We start from the raw sequence: 19870 nt of genomic DNA, 5'->3' as shown, positions 1-19870 counted from the left end.
TTTTACGCGATCATCTCGGTGCTTATCATCCCCCCCCCCTCCATCCTGGAGCGTTCTTTGATGAGGCCTCCTCTATAGTGAATTAATAGTGTAACAAAGAAACAATGAGGTTTGTCCCGGGCCTCCATGCTGAAGCCTTGCCAGCTCTACCGTTGTAGGGGTCATATTGCTCACTTAAACCATTGAAGATAGAGATGTTTGATTTTTACCGACACAGCAGATATTTACCGACAACTCAAACGAACACCCTATGATTCAATGATTAGCATCATGATTATTTAAATTAAAGCCATATGTCAGAGTTCTTGCACTAGTGATGATTACAATCAAAGCTCTTGATTCGTGATTATGCCACCCAATGGGCTCACAGAGCTCCAACCTCGTGAGTCCCAACCATGACTTCAATCGAGCACGGTACAGAGTCCCATGGCTCACACATACCGCGGCAGTGCCCTAGGATGAGATCTTTGGTGGGACCCCAGGTCAGACTCTTTACGGACCCCCCCCCCCCACTAATATGAATTTGAAGTATGAAAAACAAAAATAGAACCACATCTGATGAGAATCATCTCGGGGCCCGGGCCAGACCCAATCCCTTTGTGAGAGCTATGCAGGGACATCAGTTGAATAGGAGCTTTCGCGATAAGATCTGGCACAATGATTTATGACGATAAATATGTAAATTGGGAGGTGCTGCCTAGGCCCTCTTTCATTTTGCCCTGGGGCTATGATGATGTTGAGACGGCAGTAGGTACGCGCTATTTTTTGGATAAATAGGATCACAGATTTAGGAATTCTCATTGACGAGCGGCTTAGGTTTTCTGAACATTGTTCAGCGGTTGTCAAAAAAGCGAATAGAATGCTTGGTCTCATTTTCAAAAAAGTCTCTTCGCGTTCTCCTAAAGTCATTCTTCCGCTTTTTCGAGGCTTAGTTCGTCCTGGACTGGAGTATGCTGTAAGGTTTTGGAGACCATACCTACAGAGGGACATAGACTTGGTTGAAGGGGTGCAGAGAAGAGCTACGCGTGTCCTCATTGGCACACAGGGCTTGAGTTATGAAGAGAGACTTCATTTTTTTGAATATGTTTACATTGGATGAACGCAGGTGTCGCGGAGATATGATCGAAGTGTTCAAAATTTTCAGTGGGATGGACAGGATGGACCATGAAGTTTTAGTACACCGCCAATCGACTGATTTTACAAGGGGACACCAGTATCGATTGGTGAGGGACAATGCAAGGTTATGGTGTCGCAGGGAATTTTTTTCTAATAGGGTTGTTAATAAATGGAATAGCTTACCCCCGGAGGTAGTAAATTGTAACACAATTGACACGTTTAAAAAGAAATACGATAAACATGTTGGGGTAAATCGAGAAGCTCTACCCATTCTTAGAATAAGACAACCATAAGCATTCTTTATGGGTGTTGTATAATATTTCATTATGTGTATATATCGTTTATAATTTATGTTAATTGCATTTTCAATTGGGTTGCTGTATTTTTTAAATATATGACATCCATATTTTTATGGGCATCTTTTTCTCAGCCACCTCGCTGGGCATTTTGCCTGTTGTGGCGTTGTATTTGTACATTCAAAAATGTGTTTGAGTTCTTTAAAACAGCGTCATTATCATCAAGGGTTCCGCGAGAAACTTTACGTTGGAAATCCCTGATATAAGGAACAGATATAGGTATTCAGAAATGGGCAGTCGGAGCATTCCGGAGAAAAACAGCACCACACTAGAGATTCTTCTAGTGTGGCGTTGGCTGAAAGAGGCATTTGTGGGGAGATGAACAAGGAATCCAAACTTGTGGTGGGCGACTCGACTAAAGACACGAAAGTCAATTAGAAAAATGTTGATAAAGAATGAAAAAAGATCCTTAACAAAAAAAAGAGAAGAAACATAATTTTTTTCAGGAACCTGCTAATCTAGAGATAGGTGGCACTTTTTGGAATTGCAAGAAAAGAGGCGAGCGTTGAGATGAATTAAGCAATAATCACCAAGGAGTTATATAGCAATTTCAACACTGAAAAGTACTGCATTTACCTGCGCTTATTTATCCACTTGCACTTTCCCTTCAAAATTATTTCGATGCGTAAAAATTTGCGCGCGCGCGAGAGTGAAAACACCGTCATAAAAAATGCCGCCCTAGGCAGCCGCCTGGTTGTGGCCCTGTTTCTTTTGACCCAACAAAGCAAGTCCACGTTTCCAAGTGCAATATTTTCAGAAATATCACTCCTTAAAAGTTAAGGAGGCATCTCAAAGTTCGAAATGTTTCAATAAATTGCACCTGCGAAAGAGTTTCGAATTTTTTTCTCCAGTTCGTCCCGTTATATATGTTGTTATTTCTCAGCGATTTTTCACAATTAATATATCTCGACTAATCTTGAACTTCGAAACATGGATTTTTTCCCTCTTTTTGGGCTCATACAGAGAAACATCTTAATTGTAAGCTAGAGGACAGGGGTACCGTATAAAAAAATTAAATTTTTTATCTCGGTACATATATACGGCCCTTAGTAAAATAAATGACGTATATCTACAATGAGCACGCACGTTATTTGAGTATTTTTTACAATTAAAAGTATTTTTTTATAACCACGAAGTATTTGAGCTGAAACAGCCTTAAGATTTCACCCTTGTATATATACGTACCAATACTATGTTTATTATAAATGGTAACCGATTAAGAACTCGATTAAAATTTTTTTGATTAATCAGAGTCTGAAATTTTTATCGATTCTCAATTGTAAAGGTTTTTATTTCAGGCTTTTTATAAATAAAACGCGTTGAATTTGAAATGAAATGCACTCGAAAAACTGTAACTGCCCAAAGTTTACGTGGCCGTTCTTTAATTTTTAATAGTGTTAACTGATTGGTTTTTCGAGTCAATTGGTCTCGCGCAATGAGAAGGAAAAGAAAGATCACACACAACTCGAATTTAAAAATCACTTATTACAGTAACAACGTTTCACAATAATGTTATACAATCAGAAAATAATAATTTTTTTTCTTCACATTTACAAGTATTTTTCTATGTACACGAAATTTATATAATCTTGGCATAACCGGAACTCGAATTTCTTCGACATCCGATTGCGTCGATGGCGAGGGATCGTGATAATGAGAACGCGCAATTATATAAAAGTGGTGACTCGGTAAATTGGCACGAAAGGGGGTTTTGTTTTGGACGTACAAAGTTCATTGGTTTCGCTCTCACAGAGTGAGTCCTCGAACGTGCGTCGGGAATTGACTCGGAGGTGCGTAGTATGAGAAAGACGGTTTCATTTCGTGATGAACGACGCAGTGCGCCGCGGCTGCGGCCGCCGCGACCAGGGGATCCGCGGACGATGGAACATTTGCGTCGAAACCGACGGCGGCCGCAATCTCGTCGTGCATTACCGCCGACGTCGTGTTGGACGGGTTGCCCCACGTCGGGCCAGCCGTCGACACTTTCGACACGGACCAAGGGTTTATAGTATCTTCCGACGAGGGATGGCTTCCGGAAGACGACGACAGAGACTGATGACTGGTGACGTGCTGCTGCTGGCCGCTGTGGTAATCCACCATCGGTGCAGCCGAGCCCATGGCACTGGAAGACGGAGCTACCGCCGTCGCCGGATGAAACATCGATATCATCTAGAAATAAAATATATAAATAAATATCAATTAATTTTTTAAGAGAAAAGGCAAAACTAGTGGTAGGGACACAACTAGGGAGGGGGAAGGACAGCTGTCCCAGGCGAAAAATATTAGGGGCGCCAGTTTTAAGTGGAAAAAAAGAATACCGTAAGGAAATTATCGAATTTTAAAGTTGTGGAGGCGACAAAATAGTGTTTGCCAGTGGGGCAAAAAATCCTAGTTACGATTTGTGGCACTCACGTACGTTTTCATCTAGAATATTTTCGAAATCTCCAAACTACAACTACTTCGGGGCAATACAGCAATGCCTCTGGGCCCCGATCTTCAATCGGCTTCCAGGTAAGCCAAATTAGAAATCGGAAGATAAACATTCATAGCCTGAATGTTAGTGTCCTTTGGAGTCCATGCATTAAAAGTTATGGTGCTTCTAAAATATCATTACTCTGATCGTCAACGTCGGTGCACAAAAGTCTCAAAGGCAGGGATTACACGGTAAAAGTTTGATAAAAGTTATTTTATAAAGAGATATAGATGGCTTTTTTCTCAGTCCGAGATATCAAGGAAACAGTTATTTTCCGGATATTATGCTGAGGTGAACTCGGTAAGAAAAGTCATCTTGTCTCCGCCGGAACTCTCGAACCCAGGCCTTCTTGCATGCCGGGCAAGTGGGACGGTTTAGAGAGAGATAGATGGTTTTTTTCCTCATCCCGAGATATCTTCCTAACCCGGGGCCTATCGTCCTAATCGTGCCACTCGGCCATTGCCTGGATTGGCCATTCCCTGAAGTTGAGGCTACTGCCTCTACTTCAGCGCCTCACACCAGAGTGCGTGAAATAAGGAAGGCAGGGTCATGTCTCCAATGATGTAGATGGTAGCATGCTTGCCCGGCGTGCAGGAGGGCCTAGGTTCGAGTCCCGGCGGAGACGTGGTGACTTTTCTTTCCGAGTTCACCTCAGCATAATATCCGGAAAATAACTGTTTCCTTGTTATTTTATAAAACTTGGAAAATGCAACCAATAACCTTATTGGTTACAAAAATAATAACCTTATTGCTTACATTCGAGCAAATGTAACCGATAGCTGTTTTGGCTGGCTTTTTCAAATTTTGTAAAAGAATTTTTATAAAACTGCAAAAATTTAGCCTGACTTCTTAAATATCTTGAGTGGCACCGGATTTTCATCTTCCTTCATGGATTTTCAAATGTCACCGACGTTTTTTGACTCGTTAGTTAACGCCATTTGGCTTTTAATTTTGTGACACCCCAATGAAGTTGAATTTAAGGTAGGCCTTTTGTGTGTAACTTTTTAAATTCATTTTCATAAACTACTTCCGAACACACACTTGTATGTGGTGGTGCCCATTATTTTATTCTATTTTTTTATTTTATTACTAATGCCTTTTTCGTGTATGTCTAGTGGTTTTCAATTTTGATTTTCGTATTTTCTCGAATTAGCTTTTCTTTCTCATGTATTCCAGAGCTTGTTTTTGCAAAAACGTCGGGCGAACGGATGGCTGTTTTAGCCATTCTATGGCTTGCCATCATCAGAAACATTTTTGCTTGTCTCGAACAATGTCGGGGGTTCCCCCTTGAGAACGGCCTCCTCGTGGTTCATTATATTTTCTCTTTTTGTTCTTATCTTTATTTGTGCATATATATGTTTGTGTGCGTATATATATATGTATACACACACACATATATATATAAAATTACGTATCATAAAACTTTAACAGAAACTTGATAACAGAAATATATAAAGTATATAAAGTAATAGTAGAGAAAATTTTTCGATTTATTATAGTATAAAAAGTGAAGAAATAGAAACCTTCCCATTCTCCTACTATGAATGAATACTGGAAGGAAGGTTTGAATTGAAAGTGTAATGAAAATTGAATTCAGACCTGAGATTGGAAGGAAGCGGCGCCATAAGCAGCGGCGCATTCGGCTGCCAGGTGATGGTGATGACCGGGATATGTCAGGCTCGTCGATGGTTTACTTCCGCCGCTCATGTTCGGATGGTGATGATGATGTTGATGATGCAGAGGAATCGTCGAACCTGTGGGTGCCGATGGCAGTGATGAGACGACTGCGGAAATGAAAAAAATGACACTAACTTAAATCTCACTAAAATAGAAAATTGTGTGCTTGATAGTTAGATCTGTTTGAGTAGTTAGAGATATGCGTCAATCTGCAGCAAGACGCGTATCTCTAAAGTTTTATGAAAAGATTGATTAAAACTTCTTCGAAAATTTCGGTGTGAAGGAAGGCTCAAGTGGCAGCAGTAAAATACGGATTCGACCAAACTGAAAAAAGATTGTTTTCCAGATTTTCGGAGAAGATCCTCCTCCTCCTAACCAGATCATGATCCGCCGCTCGGTCTCAATGAAGAGATTTTAGCAGGTGGACGAGGAAGACCTGGGCCATGCTGGAAGCTGCGCATGTATGTAGCATGCACTAACCTGTGCATGTGTTATGAAAATAACGTGAAGTCTGTTTCTCTGTAATGGTTGTTATATAAACGTGATTTTTTACGTCAATTTTTCTAACTATAAGTGAAGTCCGAAAATGATGTCACTCTCCGCTATCCGTACGAAGCTTTTTAACAGCTGGCTGATGCGAAGATTTATTTAGGGAAGAGAGAAAATTCAACTGTGCCTTGCGGGGAATCGAACTCGAAAATGATCGAACCCTTGAACAATGTGAAAGGACGTGGGTTCGATTTCCCGCAAGGGCAAACACACACACAGTTGAATTTTCTATCTTTCCTAAATATATCTTCGCATCAGCCAGCTGTTAAAAACCGTCGTATAAATGAAGTGCAATAATTGAGTAATTAGTTATCCGTTAGTAAATCGTTAGTTAATCCGTTAGTAAATCGTTAGTTAATCCGTTAGTAAATCGTTAGTTAATCCGTTAGTATATCGTTAGTTAATCCGTTAGTATATCGTTAGTTAATCCGTTAGTAAATCGTTGTAGGCCTGTTGCTCTCTGTGATGAGACTTCAACGGGAAGATCGGCTCGCATTCGCGCCTCGAATTTGGGAACCACAAAAAACCATCTTCAGCCGACCACCATTGAGGCAACGTGAGGTTGGAGAATCTGAACAAATCTGGAGGAGATCGAGGTTTTATTCAGAGGTTGCAAAAAAGTTGCATTTTAGCAGCGGGATCCTAGGAGACAAACCCTATATATATAATATATAAGGTTGGTATTACATTATAAAAGTTTTATAATTATTTTTTTAAAAATTGGACAAATGCCATCAATAAGCTTAAAAGATTGTATATGCTCGAATGTAACCGATAAGCGTATTGGTTGCCTTTCTAAAGTTTTATAAAAAAAACTTTTATAAAAATTTTATAGCGTAGCCTAATCTCGGCCTAATTAATATGTCTGCCACAGGATCTGTAAACCAAAATCCCATACAGAAGCGTTTCTCAACCTACGATGATAGTACAGGCAGAATTGAAAATTTAATTCAAATTAAAAAAAAAAATCATTTTCATGCAACTAATGTTAATGATATTCGCAAAGTTTTTAAAGATAAATAAAGCCTACAATTATGTGAATTAGCAGCGAATTCTTTCAGAAAATTTTGGTAGTCGTTGGATGCTGAACGGTTGAGAAACTCTGCCAGTTCTGTCACTCGTGTCTTCCTTGTCTCAGTTAACATTCATCTGCGGCTTCCCAGAATAGTTTAACAAAAAACTACTTCGAAGCACACATCTATATTAACAGCTCGCTGTAATTTTCCAGACATAGGCTGGTGACGCCTCCTAAGAGCCACGATGCCCACTTTGAGAATCACTAGGAATGGGTTCCTCGGTTGTCTTGACAGCAACCGTTGACTAGTTACGATTGGCTTTTCTTGGAGAAGGTGGTGAGGATAGTATTACTGTATTTCTCAAACTGTTTTTTTGTATTCTACGAATTGCTTGTTAACAAGTTGCCCAGAGCAAATTTTAAATAATTAAAATGCGATTACATTTGCTGATAATTGAGACTTATAAACTAATGTTCATTGTAAAATTATTTGAGACTGTGTTTCGAAACAAAAACCAATGTATGAGCCCCATCAGTATCAGAGGCGTACGCAGGGGGCTCAGAGATTCCGTTGCCCCACCCCAAGCCGACCACAAATTATTAAAAAAATATTTATTTCGGTGAAAAAATTGAAATATCGAAAAGACATACCCTTTATATATGCCAAATAAACCAATTTTTGTTAATTTAAATGCTTTTTTGGGGGGAGGGGGTGGTAAAACTCAAAATTTCTCTGAAACAAACTTCTTGTGCCTCCCTTCGAAAGGTTGATCCTGCTTACATCCCTGATCAGCATGACCCCGATGCAGGTTTCTAAAATAATTTTTTTCAAAAATTTAAATGCCATACCATTTATTCCAAAAGATGTAACAATGAATAATATGTAGCCACACACACACCTACATACATAAATAGTAGGTCTAAATGATCTGTACTCACAGTTACTGACTTTCTCGGATATCTTTAACTTGTACGTTATAGCCTACTGTATTTTAAATGCATTATTATAACATACGTATTTTACATATATTTGCCGGTCGCTTAGTTTTGTCTAGCTTATTCCCGTAATCAAAAAGGAAAAAAAAACCTAATTGCAAAATGCAATTTGATTTCGAGGTGGCTTCTGCCTTTTCTGGCACTACAATGTCGCTAACATTAAAGGCTACGATCAGAGAAAGGCTATCTCGGGACAAGTTCTTCATTCGAATTCGGCGTAATTTTTCCACTTCACAGAGAATATTTACAACTAGGCTAAATTTCGTGAAATCGATTTGCATCGTCATGGATCGGGGAAAACATGAAAATCTGGAGCTTACCGGCAGCGGAGGCCCCTACCGTAGTAGGAGTCGGATAAGGCGCCTGCGACGTATTCGAAGTGGCGGACGGCGTTTCGGCGGAACCGACGAAGTAAGATCCCGGATGATGGTGTTGATATCCAAGCCCGAGTGCTGCTGCAGCCGGAGAAGCAAAAGCGTTCATCTGGTGGCTTCCCATCTGCTTCCTCCAACGAGCTCGTCTGTTGCTGAACCAAACCTTCAAACACAAACATGAAACTGGTCAACACTTCGTAAAGAAATGTAATTCATATGATGCCGTAATGATATTACAGTCGACGCTTGGTTTCACGAACCCGTACAGATTACACAATTAGTTCGTAAATGGGAAAGACGTTCAAAGAAAGTGCATATAGTTTGGGATTAGACAACCAACCACAAAGTGCGGTTCATGAAATGATTAAATGTGCGAAATTTCGGACATTAAATAACGTAGTACTACGTTAGTATCGCTTGTTAGCTATTCCAAAGACAAAGCCGATGACAATGACATGTATCAGTACCTACCACGTGATTCAAGGCACAAAAAACGTATTCACGTCAAAACTTGCGGCCGTGTCTATGACACAAGAGCCAACCTCACCCTTTTTCTTTATCTTACTTTTAATTTAACTTATATACTTGAAGCTGCGTAATTTAACATGAAGTTGTCGAAAAGTTTAGACTTGGAGAATCGCTACAATTTGAGATAGTTTGTACTGCGTGAGTATGTTCACACACACAGAAACCGCATTTTACCCGAAAAAGATCGGATTGAACTTTCGAAACGTTTTCGTTCCGAAATTTCGCACATTTAATCATTTCATGAACCGCACTTTATGGTTGTCTAATCCCAAACTATATGCACTTTCTTTGAACGTCGTTTATTTTCGCTGTGAACTGCTCGTGATAAAGCGGAAAACAATTTTTGTTACGAATCAGGGCAGCGAATCCGGTGCCCAGAGGGAAAGAGATATTGAAAACTGCTGATATTGTTATTTTGTTAAATGTGATATTGTTAAATGCACTTTGCAATGTGCATCTTCTGACTGTACTAGTGGTTCCCTACCTTTTTTCCCCCTGCAACCCCAGAGCAATATGACTTACCTTCTAGCCCCCCCCCCCTTGGATAACACGTTTTTTATCTGTTAGAAAATTCATTTTTTTTCTGTAATTGATTACATTAATTATCAAATAATTAATTTCTATGAATTTTTTGTACTTATTGTTTAATGTGTTTTCGGCTGCGGCTAACATTTAATTTTGGCTTCATTTTTTTTAATTAATTCAAAAACGAAACTAAAAAACTTACTATTTTTTTAAACATTTGGAAAGATTCGCATTGAATATTTTGTCACTTATTGATTCCAGCCGCAACAACTATAAATAAATGTTCCTTCGACACTTGACTGAATTTTTTTGAGTTGCGCGTTCACGACAGTATCGAATCTGAGCACAACATGCTAATAACACGAGCTACCAATGTAAACAAACCACGAAATATTTTAGATAAATAATGGTATTTTTTCTCAACCGAAAAGGAAAACGAGTACGATCGCTAATCGAAAAAAAAACTTTTACGACGCAAAACTCAGAGGATGAGGCGTCAAAATATTGGTATGATTCATATTTTTTTTAGAAATTGAAAAATTCAATTTTTATCATCATTTTAATGTTTACGAACTGGTCTTCCATTTGAAAAAGTCTCTCTACGAAAGCAGGCATGTTTTCAACAACATAGGCCCACTTCTACATAATACAGAAATTCAAGCATTTGTCATTAACACTTCAAAATATGAAAGACTGATGACAGCACAACCAGAAAAGGTCTGTGTTTGTGTCTGTAACCATGCGTGCATAGTTTTGTTCTAACTTATCTTGGTAATTGAACGAATTAAATTGATCCTATCATCTTCCTTTACCACAATTAGTGACCTAAATCGGGAAGAAAACAAGCAAAAAAAAAGAGGACATAGCATCATGACAGATCAAAACGCAACCGGGTCGGTCGAAATCGCCCATGTATCATTCATTCATTCAAACCGAGCAGAATTCCGGTCTATCGCCATAGGCAATTTACTACCGATTGAGTTGTGCCGGAAGTATGAGTGTGTGTGTGTGCCCCCAAATACCCGGGCCACGAAAGCGACTGTATACTAAGTGCACAACACACAGAATGCATTCCACTGCCTGACACCTGGCCAGCCGTCGCCCAGCCGCTCATCCGGCATGGTTCGTCCATGTATCAGTAAATGCTCCACCGTTTTGGCGAGCCAATCCGGACATCTGGCTTTAAGCAGATGGAGAGTCAATTTCTTTCGGCAGGAGTGACGGCTGAGGTAACCAAGTACCATCATATAATTTCGGCTTTGCAACCCGAGGAGCTGTTTGTGGTAGGGGATATTATCACAAGACTCCGATTGTTATCCATCCTCCTATTATTACCCATATCTTACGTTACCCTAAGACACCATTTGTGCACGCAGTATGCGAACTCGGAAGAACAGCGGTTGCGCGACCTAATTTCTAGATTCCAACTCTGCGATCAGAAACCATCACACATTCTCCTGAAGATGCGTAAAGCCGTTCAGAGGGTGAGTAACGATATTTTGTTGTCTCTTTTCCTCCAGCGGCTGACATACATAATAATATACATAATAAATACATACTATATATATACTGTATATTCTTATGGATATTTCTTCCCGTTTGGAACGTCTCGAAACGCGTGTTCGATCCCAATCAAGAAATCGCAGCGGATCTCGTCAGCATTCCAGAAGTCGTGACAGAAACTACCAGCACTGTTGGTATAACTGGCGTTTCAAGGAAAAGGCAACCAAATGTGTCCAACCATGCATTTTCAACCAGCAGGGAAACTAGCTACACTCAATGCTCAGATGGACGGCAAACTCGAGTGTTTCCGTCTATATCTGTCTGACCAATCATCTTCCGTGAAGTTCCTCATCGATGCAGACGCAGATGTCTCTGTCATTCCTGCCACAACTGCAGAATCAAGTCGTCAGCCTGAGAAGTTGCAGTTTTTTGCAGCAAATGGAACTGTCATAAACACCTATGGCCAACACCTGCTTAAGTTGAGCCTAGGACTACGAAGGATACTTCATTGGCCATTTTATCGTTGCAGCAATTTCGCAACCCATCATTGGAGCAGATTTCCTACGTCATTTTGTCCTGTTAAATTGATGTTCGCCAAGTGTCTGCTGATCCTCTAACACAACTCAAATCTCAACTGCATCGCAAATTCAAGTGAAGCCCATGGATGGAAAATCGATCTTTCACCGCCTGCTAACAGAATCCCAAACACTAACAGAAGCAAGCTTCCGTGGGTCCTCGACAAGTTCAACACGATGTGCAACACTTCATCGAGACGAAGCAACACCCCCATAGATAAGATCTTCTCTTATAGATAATCTTATCTATAGGGGGTGTTGGACGAAGGGATCACCGGTCTATGCGATGCCAAGGCGATTACCTGCAGACACACTAAAGGCTGCTAAACAAGAATTTGAATACCTTGTTGCAGCTGGGATATGCAGGCCATCAAAAAAGCTGTTGGGCATCACCACTTCACATGGTAAAGGAAAGCAATGAAATGACTGGCGCCCACGTAGCGATTACCGAAAGCTCAATAGTTTAACCGGACAGGTATCCAGTCCCGCACATTCAAGACTGCATGCAAATGCTGGAAGGCAAACAAATATTCTCCACTCTTGACTTGGCCAAGGCACTCAACCAAATTCCAGTCAAGGAGCAAGATATCCCAAAGACTGCTGTGATAACACCATTTGAGTTCCTCTTCATGCCTTTCGGTCTATTAGACGCGGCTGCCACCTTTCAACGGTTTATACATTATGTTCTTAGACGATTGAGCTTTTGTATACCATATTTTGATGATGTCTTAGTGGCCTCAGAGAGTGAGAGTCAGCACATCGACCATCTGAAACAAGTTTTCCAGAGGTTTCAAGAATTTGGAGTTCTCGTCGACGCTTCCAAGTGCGTACTTGGCCCGCCGATTAATCATCGTACTTGGCCAAGGCCCTGTGGAATTCCTGGGTCTATTCAAAAGGCATTTTACCTTTCCCTGACAAAAAGTCTCAGCAATCATAAACTTTCATAAATCAGATACCTGAACTGCTTCGATTTCTGGCCATCAATAATTTCTATAGGCGTTTCACATTCCTCATGCTGCACAATCACAAGCAGTGGTTGATAATTACCTGAAGGATGCCACAAAGAATGATAAAATGATAAAAGACCTATCGAGTGGTCAGACGGGGCCACCAAAGCATTTCAAAAGTGTAAGGATGACCTAGATGAATCAACCACATTATACCATCAGCTATTGTGGTTGAGGCATCTGACACTGCCATGGGAGCTTCACCACTTCAGCAACAGTTGGGGAAAGATTGGCAACCAGCACCTTCAATGTTTGACTTCAGGGAAATGGCTCAACAACAAGCAGAAGATGAGGAACTCCAACAGTTAATATCTGGCGTCATCCCATCCTCTTTGACATTTCAAGCCATCCCAGTGGGCAACCCTCCACATTGGATCTCCTTGTGACACATCTACTGGCCATATCCGTCCAATCGTCTCACGCAACTTTCGTCGATTGAAAAGCTCCACAGTCTCTCTCTCTTCCTGGTGTTAAAGCCTCAATCAAGCTGGTACAACAACGGATATTTGTGTGGCCCTCGTTAAGAAGTGATATTTCTTCTTGGGCTCGCAAATACAACGTTGCCAGAGGTTAAAGGTCTCCAGACACACCAAAAGCAAGCCTGGCATTTTTCAACCATGTAGTTCCAGGTTTGAGCATGTTGTACATATTGACTTGGTCACATCGCTTCCTCCATCCGAAGGGTTCCAGTTCTGTCCCATTATGATCGACCGTTTTTCTAAGTGGCTGTACCTCTGGTGGACAGTTCCACCAACACAGTGGAGAAGTTTTTAAGCTTGCTGGGTTGCTCATTTTGGCTCTCATCTTCGATTAACATCAGACTAGGGTGTCCAGTTCGAATTATCGCTCTTCTCTGCTCTTGTTCCCTGGCTGGGTACTATCCGTCATCGCACATCTCTTTATCACCCGGCTGCTAATGGGCAGGTCGCAGGTGGAAATATTTCACAGGCAATTAAAATCTGCAATCATGGCTCATGCTACTGCAAGCTGGAGTAAAATTCTTTCTTCCATTCTGCTAGGCTGCCGTTCTGCTTGGAAAGAAGATATTTAGGCTACAGCAGCAGAAATGCTATTATAGGGTTCCAATTCGCCTGCCAGGAGAATTCTTGACACTTCAGAGTGACAGTCCAGATCCAGCAATTTTCACTGGTAGGTTGCGACAAGCTGTGCAAAACTTGTGTCCTATTTCAAATTAGGCGCATGAATCAACAACAGTCATCGTCAGCAAAGACTTGAAGACATGCTCACATGTCTCCATGTCTTCCTGCGAACTGATGCTCTTCGTCGAAGCCTTCAGCCTCCATACCTTGGTCCACATCAGGTTGTCGCTCATGGTGATAAAATTTTCAAGATCGTACGGTGACACTGAGTATTGATCGAGTGAAACCTGCATATGTGATGAAAGACATTGATCGGCCAACTGCAGTTACCTAATCTAGAGCAGCTGACTGTCCTCCCTGTCCTCTTACCAAGGACTTACCAATGATTCCAATGCGAAGCCTCAGGTGGTTACCAGACCTGGTCGCAAAGTGAAATTTAACTTGAGATATCAAAATTGATGCAATTTGTGTAGCAATCATCTCTCTGCGTTGGCGGGTGGGTGGCTACTATAGGGACTGTCAAATAAAAACTGCAGAAAATATGATCAAGATAAAATATTACGGGTGAGGAAAAATTTAGAGAAGTCAAAGCCGTCCGGAACATAACACTCCTTATTGTTTACTGGCACATGTTGCTATACGTCAGCCCTAAGCAGGCATAGAGGACGTTAATCTATCTGTATCTGTTGCTATACGTCTGTGTTTGTGTCTGTAACAATGCATCTATAGTTTTATTGTAACTTATTTTGTTAATTAAACGAATTAAATCTTTCCTATTATTTTTCTTTTGCCACGCGCGGTCTTACATTTTTTCTTCACAGGCTTATCTAAGCCCGCCCTTAATCTCACAATCAGCCTTTTTGAGCTGGGCATGGGGGTTAAAAACTTAATTCGGGTCTGGAAAAGTCTTCTATGACTGAAAAGTTAAGGTTTGTGCAAAAATGCTGACATCATTTGCACTTGGATTTTCAAAAAAGCATTTTATAGAACTCATCATGGTAAACTGGAAACGTTGCTTTGAGAGGAGCTTGTAGAATCGAATATATTCAACGTTGTGTCGAGAACGGGTCGCGGGTAAGGGTTAGATTTTTCCGAATGGACGAATATCAGAAGTTATTTACGATATCAGCTTGCAACATCGTATGCGTCTATTTCTGTATTTACTTACTACTTCTTCTTTTGTTTTATTTTAATTTATGATCAAGGCGGTGACGGGATTCTCGGGAAATTCACAGATGATGGGCGTAGTCGATAAACCCACCGTTTGTGCGTTGCTGCAGACCAACTTCACTTACTACGCCACTGGACATGGAACGGAAATTATTTCACGCAAACGTAGCTCTACCCTTTATAGTTATAGAAAACGGGGGGGGGGGGGGGGAAACCCACAAATTCTATAAGAAGCAAAATGAAATTCCAGAGATTCGTTTTTGTCTCTAACCATTTCCGTTAACACATCGACGCCGGTTGATAAGAAAATTTGCCATTCGAAATTTTAATCTTTTTTTCTTTGGTGGTGGGCAGAGGCTGATTTAACGGCGGGCGCTCCAAAAAACCGAAACTTTACATTATTTTCTAATTTAAGGGGCCTCGACCGACTTTAATTCGCCACTGGTGGTGGGAGTGGGTTCCACTCACAGTTTTTTTTTTTTCTAAAAATCAAAGTCATTTTTAATGGGTTAATATTGTTATTTGAGCCTAAAAGCTGTTAACGCTTACAGCGGCAATGACGAGATAACTCGCCTAACTTGACGTATAGTATTTCGGAAATTACGAGATTTCTCACGTCCTTAAAACCACTGTAATTTCGGCAATGCCGAGCCTTCTTCGAGGAAACAAGACCACTTTCAAGGTCTGACAAAATGCTCTAGCATCTAGTAATAAAAGTAAGGAAAGTAATACACATTTTAATAATAAAAGGACGGAAAAAAATGTCGATACAACTGATTTATCGAAATCATACGTGGGATATTATGGCGCGAAATTTTGACCGAGCCGTCGACCGTCTTTCTCTACGGAATAAAAAACCAATCCAATTTAGTCCACGAACGAAGTTGTTGAAAAAAAATTAACGAGAGGAAATACCGAAAAAAAGCAGCAATAAATAAAAGAGCAAAAGGAAATTCGCACGTCGGTATATAAATTTCTCACACGTAACGTACATGCATACATATGCACACGGGAAAATATGTTTGGGGCTTGCTCACTCTATTATCACGGGGATTTTTTCTTTTTTGTCCGTTTGTGAAGAATAAAGATTATTGAATTGAAACGGCAGGCAGTAAAAGGGCCACAACATTCATTCTTTCATAGAGCATCGCCTCCCTCTTTCTTCTTTTCTTAAAGGCAGCGGCGGCGGCGGCTCTCTTTACATCCTAGTAGGCGACCTACAGCAGGGTGTCATCGTCCCCGCCTAATGATGCTGACCTTCCGACATTCGCACATCAGTTTAGCCGCTCGGCCTCCCTCCTCCGATGGCCAGGCTGCCATTCTTCCCCCCCCCCCCACACACACACTTTCGATCGAATAATAATAATATAAAAAAGAAATACATAACTCCCCCCCCCCCCTCCCGAAGAAACTCCTTCACACGCAACCATTATTATTGTGAATAAAAAGTGCGTTGTGTTGTGTTGCTTGGTTCTCTCCTCGGTCGTCGGAGGTGGAAACAGGTTTCGGTCCTTCCACCACGCGACCGACCACGAACTTCACTGAAGATGATGATAATAAATGATGTTTTCTTCGACCCCTCCCCCCCCCCACCCCCTCATCGTATTTCTTATATATTTTTTATTCAACCCTTTATTTCGATTTTGGCACCTTCGTAAGAACGAGGCTGCCGTAATAAATGAATGAATGGACCTGGTTATTACTGCTGGACCCGCCGCACGTGCAACGAGTTTTCGTTTTCCTCTTCCCTTGTCATTGCCGCGGAACAAACATTTCGGAAATGCGGACGCGTGATTGTTGTCCGTAAAAGAAGAGTAGGCCTATAGGTTAAGGCGTTTATAGAGGATTTTCTATGAGCTCTTGCGTGAGTATCATCGAATCTTTACGTCCCAAAACTCCACGAACCAAATATGTTCTGAAGGTACGGCTGCGCTTTTCCATAAATACGAACTGGAAATGTCCTAGAAGGGCTAAGGAATTTCTCCAGAAACATGAAGGCTAGCCTGGGGGACATAGGCGGCGATAGACTTGGAGGTCTGGGGGGGGGCACGATGATGATGATGTCAGTTCATATATACATTTATACATTAGATCAGTCGACTCCACCTTTGAAGCTGGAGGATGGGATGCCCTTCCACCCCCCCCCCCACTCCCGTATCTCCGCCCATGCTGGGGGGGGGGGGGAATGACATCTGAGAGATCATCCACATCTAGCCGAAATAAGCCATAATGTCTGGATAACATCTTTGTGATAGCTTGTTGAATCATATAACAAGGTAAGATCCACACGCAGGAGGAGAAGGGGGCATAAGAAGCCCCCCCCCCCGCCCAAAGCAATAAAAAATTTTAAAAAAATGAAAAATTTTCGTGAAGAAATTTAAATAACCAAAGAAAATACTTTTTACATGTTATTTTAACCAACTTAAATGCTTTTTTAGAGTTGGTAGCTCTAAAAGAAATGATATATACCTTGTGCCCCTCCTCCCCCAAAGGTCGATCTGGGGAACACAACCTGAACAAGGTTGGCATTTTATCTGCCATTTAATAGCTGCCATTCCATGAAATATTGTCTAAACACCGGTGTTCTTCAACATTCTCACACCTGCGGACCGGTAAAAGTTTCTGAATGATTTCACGGACCTGCTGAAATGAGATAAATAATTCACAGACCTGCGGTGGTCAAGACAAATAAATACCAATACAGGGACATTATTTTATTTGTTAAACCTGAAATGACGCTACATAAATTGGACGAAATTTCCACGGACCGGTGGATGAAGGCCACTGAAATAATCAAAATAGCGGTGGGGGAGACTAACACCGTACACATTTCTCTGGGGAGTTTCTAACGAATCGCTGTATGCCGAAAATGTGTATACTGTATCATATATGTGTATGTACATACAGGGTGATCCTAACGTGTTTATGATGTCAGAGTAGTACATACTTCGTGTTCTAGTGCTGGAAATTCGGTAAATATGGATGTGGGGGGGGGGGTGGCGTCTGCCCTTGAAGATTGAAATGATTACATTTTTACACGATCCCCTTCAGCTTTTCAGGAGAATAGTTTGCGATACTCGTACATTGATTAATATCAATCGAGTTTTCTTTTCCGCTCCGCCACCGAGAGAAGAAAATCGCGTTTTCAGCGATTAACCTCCTCCTCCTCCTTAAAAGGCATGGGATCGATGCCTTGTGATGAAGTAATTTAATGGGGATCTCTCACAAATGCAATTGAATGAAATAGCGGATAGAACTGGACATGAGCACTCTTTGTCACCTGGTACGAGAAAAGCAGTTTTGCAGCCTTCTACTATATTTGCGTACATGCCCTCCCCCAACGGAGTTGACAGGGTAGGGCCTAGAAAATTAATAGAACTTCGTTGTTTACGTCTGTCTGTATATGCAATGTAAAAGATAAAGTTTTTGCCTAGCATGGTAAATGCTCTTCGGGGAAGGGGATAGCTAAAAGTGGTGAATATTGCTTGCCGGTAGAGCCTAAACCGCGTACAATTTGAAAGAAAAAATCGTAGGAATTATTGAGGAGCCAGCTGGAAGTGGTGGCAAGCCTATGTCCTTCACATCCTGCACCAGTGACTTTTTTTAGGCTAGTATCTTTAGGCGGGCTGCCACCTGAGGTTTTCACACACCCTCCTTACCTGGCTGCAGATCCTGTCAGCCCCCGACATTGTGGGAAACATGGGTAAGTCCACAAAAATGCTGGCCTGAGATGTGGGGGAGGGCACCTGTCTGAACAGTATATGTACTAATGTATTTGTCGGTAAAACGTGAGACATATTTTTGCGTGAAATATTTGCATATCGATCAAATGTTAAGTTAGGGTTTTGTTAAGCAGTTAAATTAAGAAAGGCAATACATCACTGTAACTTAGTTTAATCCCATTTTATGATCTCTCTTATTTGGTAGCCCGGTGCGGCCACACGGAAGGACTTTTTTGTTAAACGCAAGAAGAAACTTCCATAAAATACAAAAGGTTCGTCGTCGATTTGGGTAGAAATGGAAATGAGCAACAGATACTTACGGAATAAAGCCCGGCCCCACGAGAAAAATCCGGGAACCGAGACCCAATCCGGGCGGATAAGAAACTGCGGTAGCCAATGAAAAGAGAGTATGAGTGATGAAAGAAAGAGATGCATGAATGCAAAGCATGAATGCGAGCGAGCGACCAACGAACGAAAGTCTTTTTTTACGACATTTCTCTTCCCGTTAAATGTTGTTCCTTCAGGAAGGAAGCTGCTAATGTTGCTCATAATAAAGTAACACACACAACAGAAAGAAAATAGTTGAAAGCACCCAAGTTTAGAAGCCACAGAAAGAGAGAGAGAGAGAGCCTATAGGTCTTGAATACGTATTATTATTATTATCATTTCTCCTCCTCTTTTCTCAGCTGCCTTTTGGGGATTTTCATTCTGGAAACGTTGTGTGAGGCTGCGGTGAAAGATCACTGTCATCCGAAATTCGTTACGGAGTATTAGCAAAGAGAGAGTTTTCTCCGTGTTTTTCTCTCTTCCCCCTTCTCTGTCGACATACATACATGGAGATAGATGAAAGAGGCTGTTGGATGAGTTTTTGCCACGAAGGATTCGTTACAGCTGCTGCACCCTCAAAGGTGCTTCCTAACAGAGGAAAGAAAGAAAGCTCCTTAAAAGGGATATTAAACTCCTCGCACATTCTCTACCACCCCTTGCTTCGAGTCACCTTCTCCCTCAAAAGAAAAAGAATCGACGGTGGATGAGCGATGCTCTTTTAGACACCGTTATGATGTCTACTTTTGGATGAAACAAGGCCTTTAAATGGCAGATCAAATTTCTGATTCGAAAATTCGCCGCCGTCACTCGGATTTTCCCCTTCGCAAAATCTGGACAGATGCCTCCTGGCAGCGAGT

At 41.3% G+C, this 19870-nt stretch overlaps 1 protein-coding gene across 3 annotated transcripts in view; it reads right to left on the bottom strand.

The window, feature by feature from the left end:
- Positions 1 to 2937: 2937 nt before the first annotated feature.
- The window catches only part of LOC149078262 (paired box protein Pax-3-B-like), a 100592-nt gene continuing 83659 nt past the window's right edge, over positions 2938 to 19870 (bottom strand). For all 3 annotated transcript variants that reach the window (XM_089241871.1, XM_089241872.1, XM_089241873.1), the window contains exons 5-7: positions 8503 to 8719; positions 5545 to 5729; positions 2938 to 3641 (exon numbers count right to left, since the gene is read on the bottom strand). In XM_089241871.1, the coding sequence (XP_089097997.1) occupies positions 3219 to 3641; positions 5545 to 5729; positions 8503 to 8719 (825 nt within the window). In that variant the 3' untranslated portion in view covers positions 2938 to 3218. The remainder of the gene's footprint in view (positions 3642 to 5544; positions 5730 to 8502; positions 8720 to 19870) is intronic.

This window comes from Pholcus phalangioides, unplaced genomic scaffold (genome assembly GCF_987345545.1).
Source record: "Pholcus phalangioides strain wild (caught in Gottingen) unplaced genomic scaffold, Ppha-v1.0 ptg000014l_1, whole genome shotgun sequence".
In the NCBI taxonomy this organism is placed as follows: domain Eukaryota; kingdom Metazoa; phylum Arthropoda; class Arachnida; order Araneae; family Pholcidae; genus Pholcus; species Pholcus phalangioides.
The sequence above is the reverse complement of the archived record's forward strand: the minus strand, read 5'-3'. Positions and strand labels throughout refer to the sequence as shown.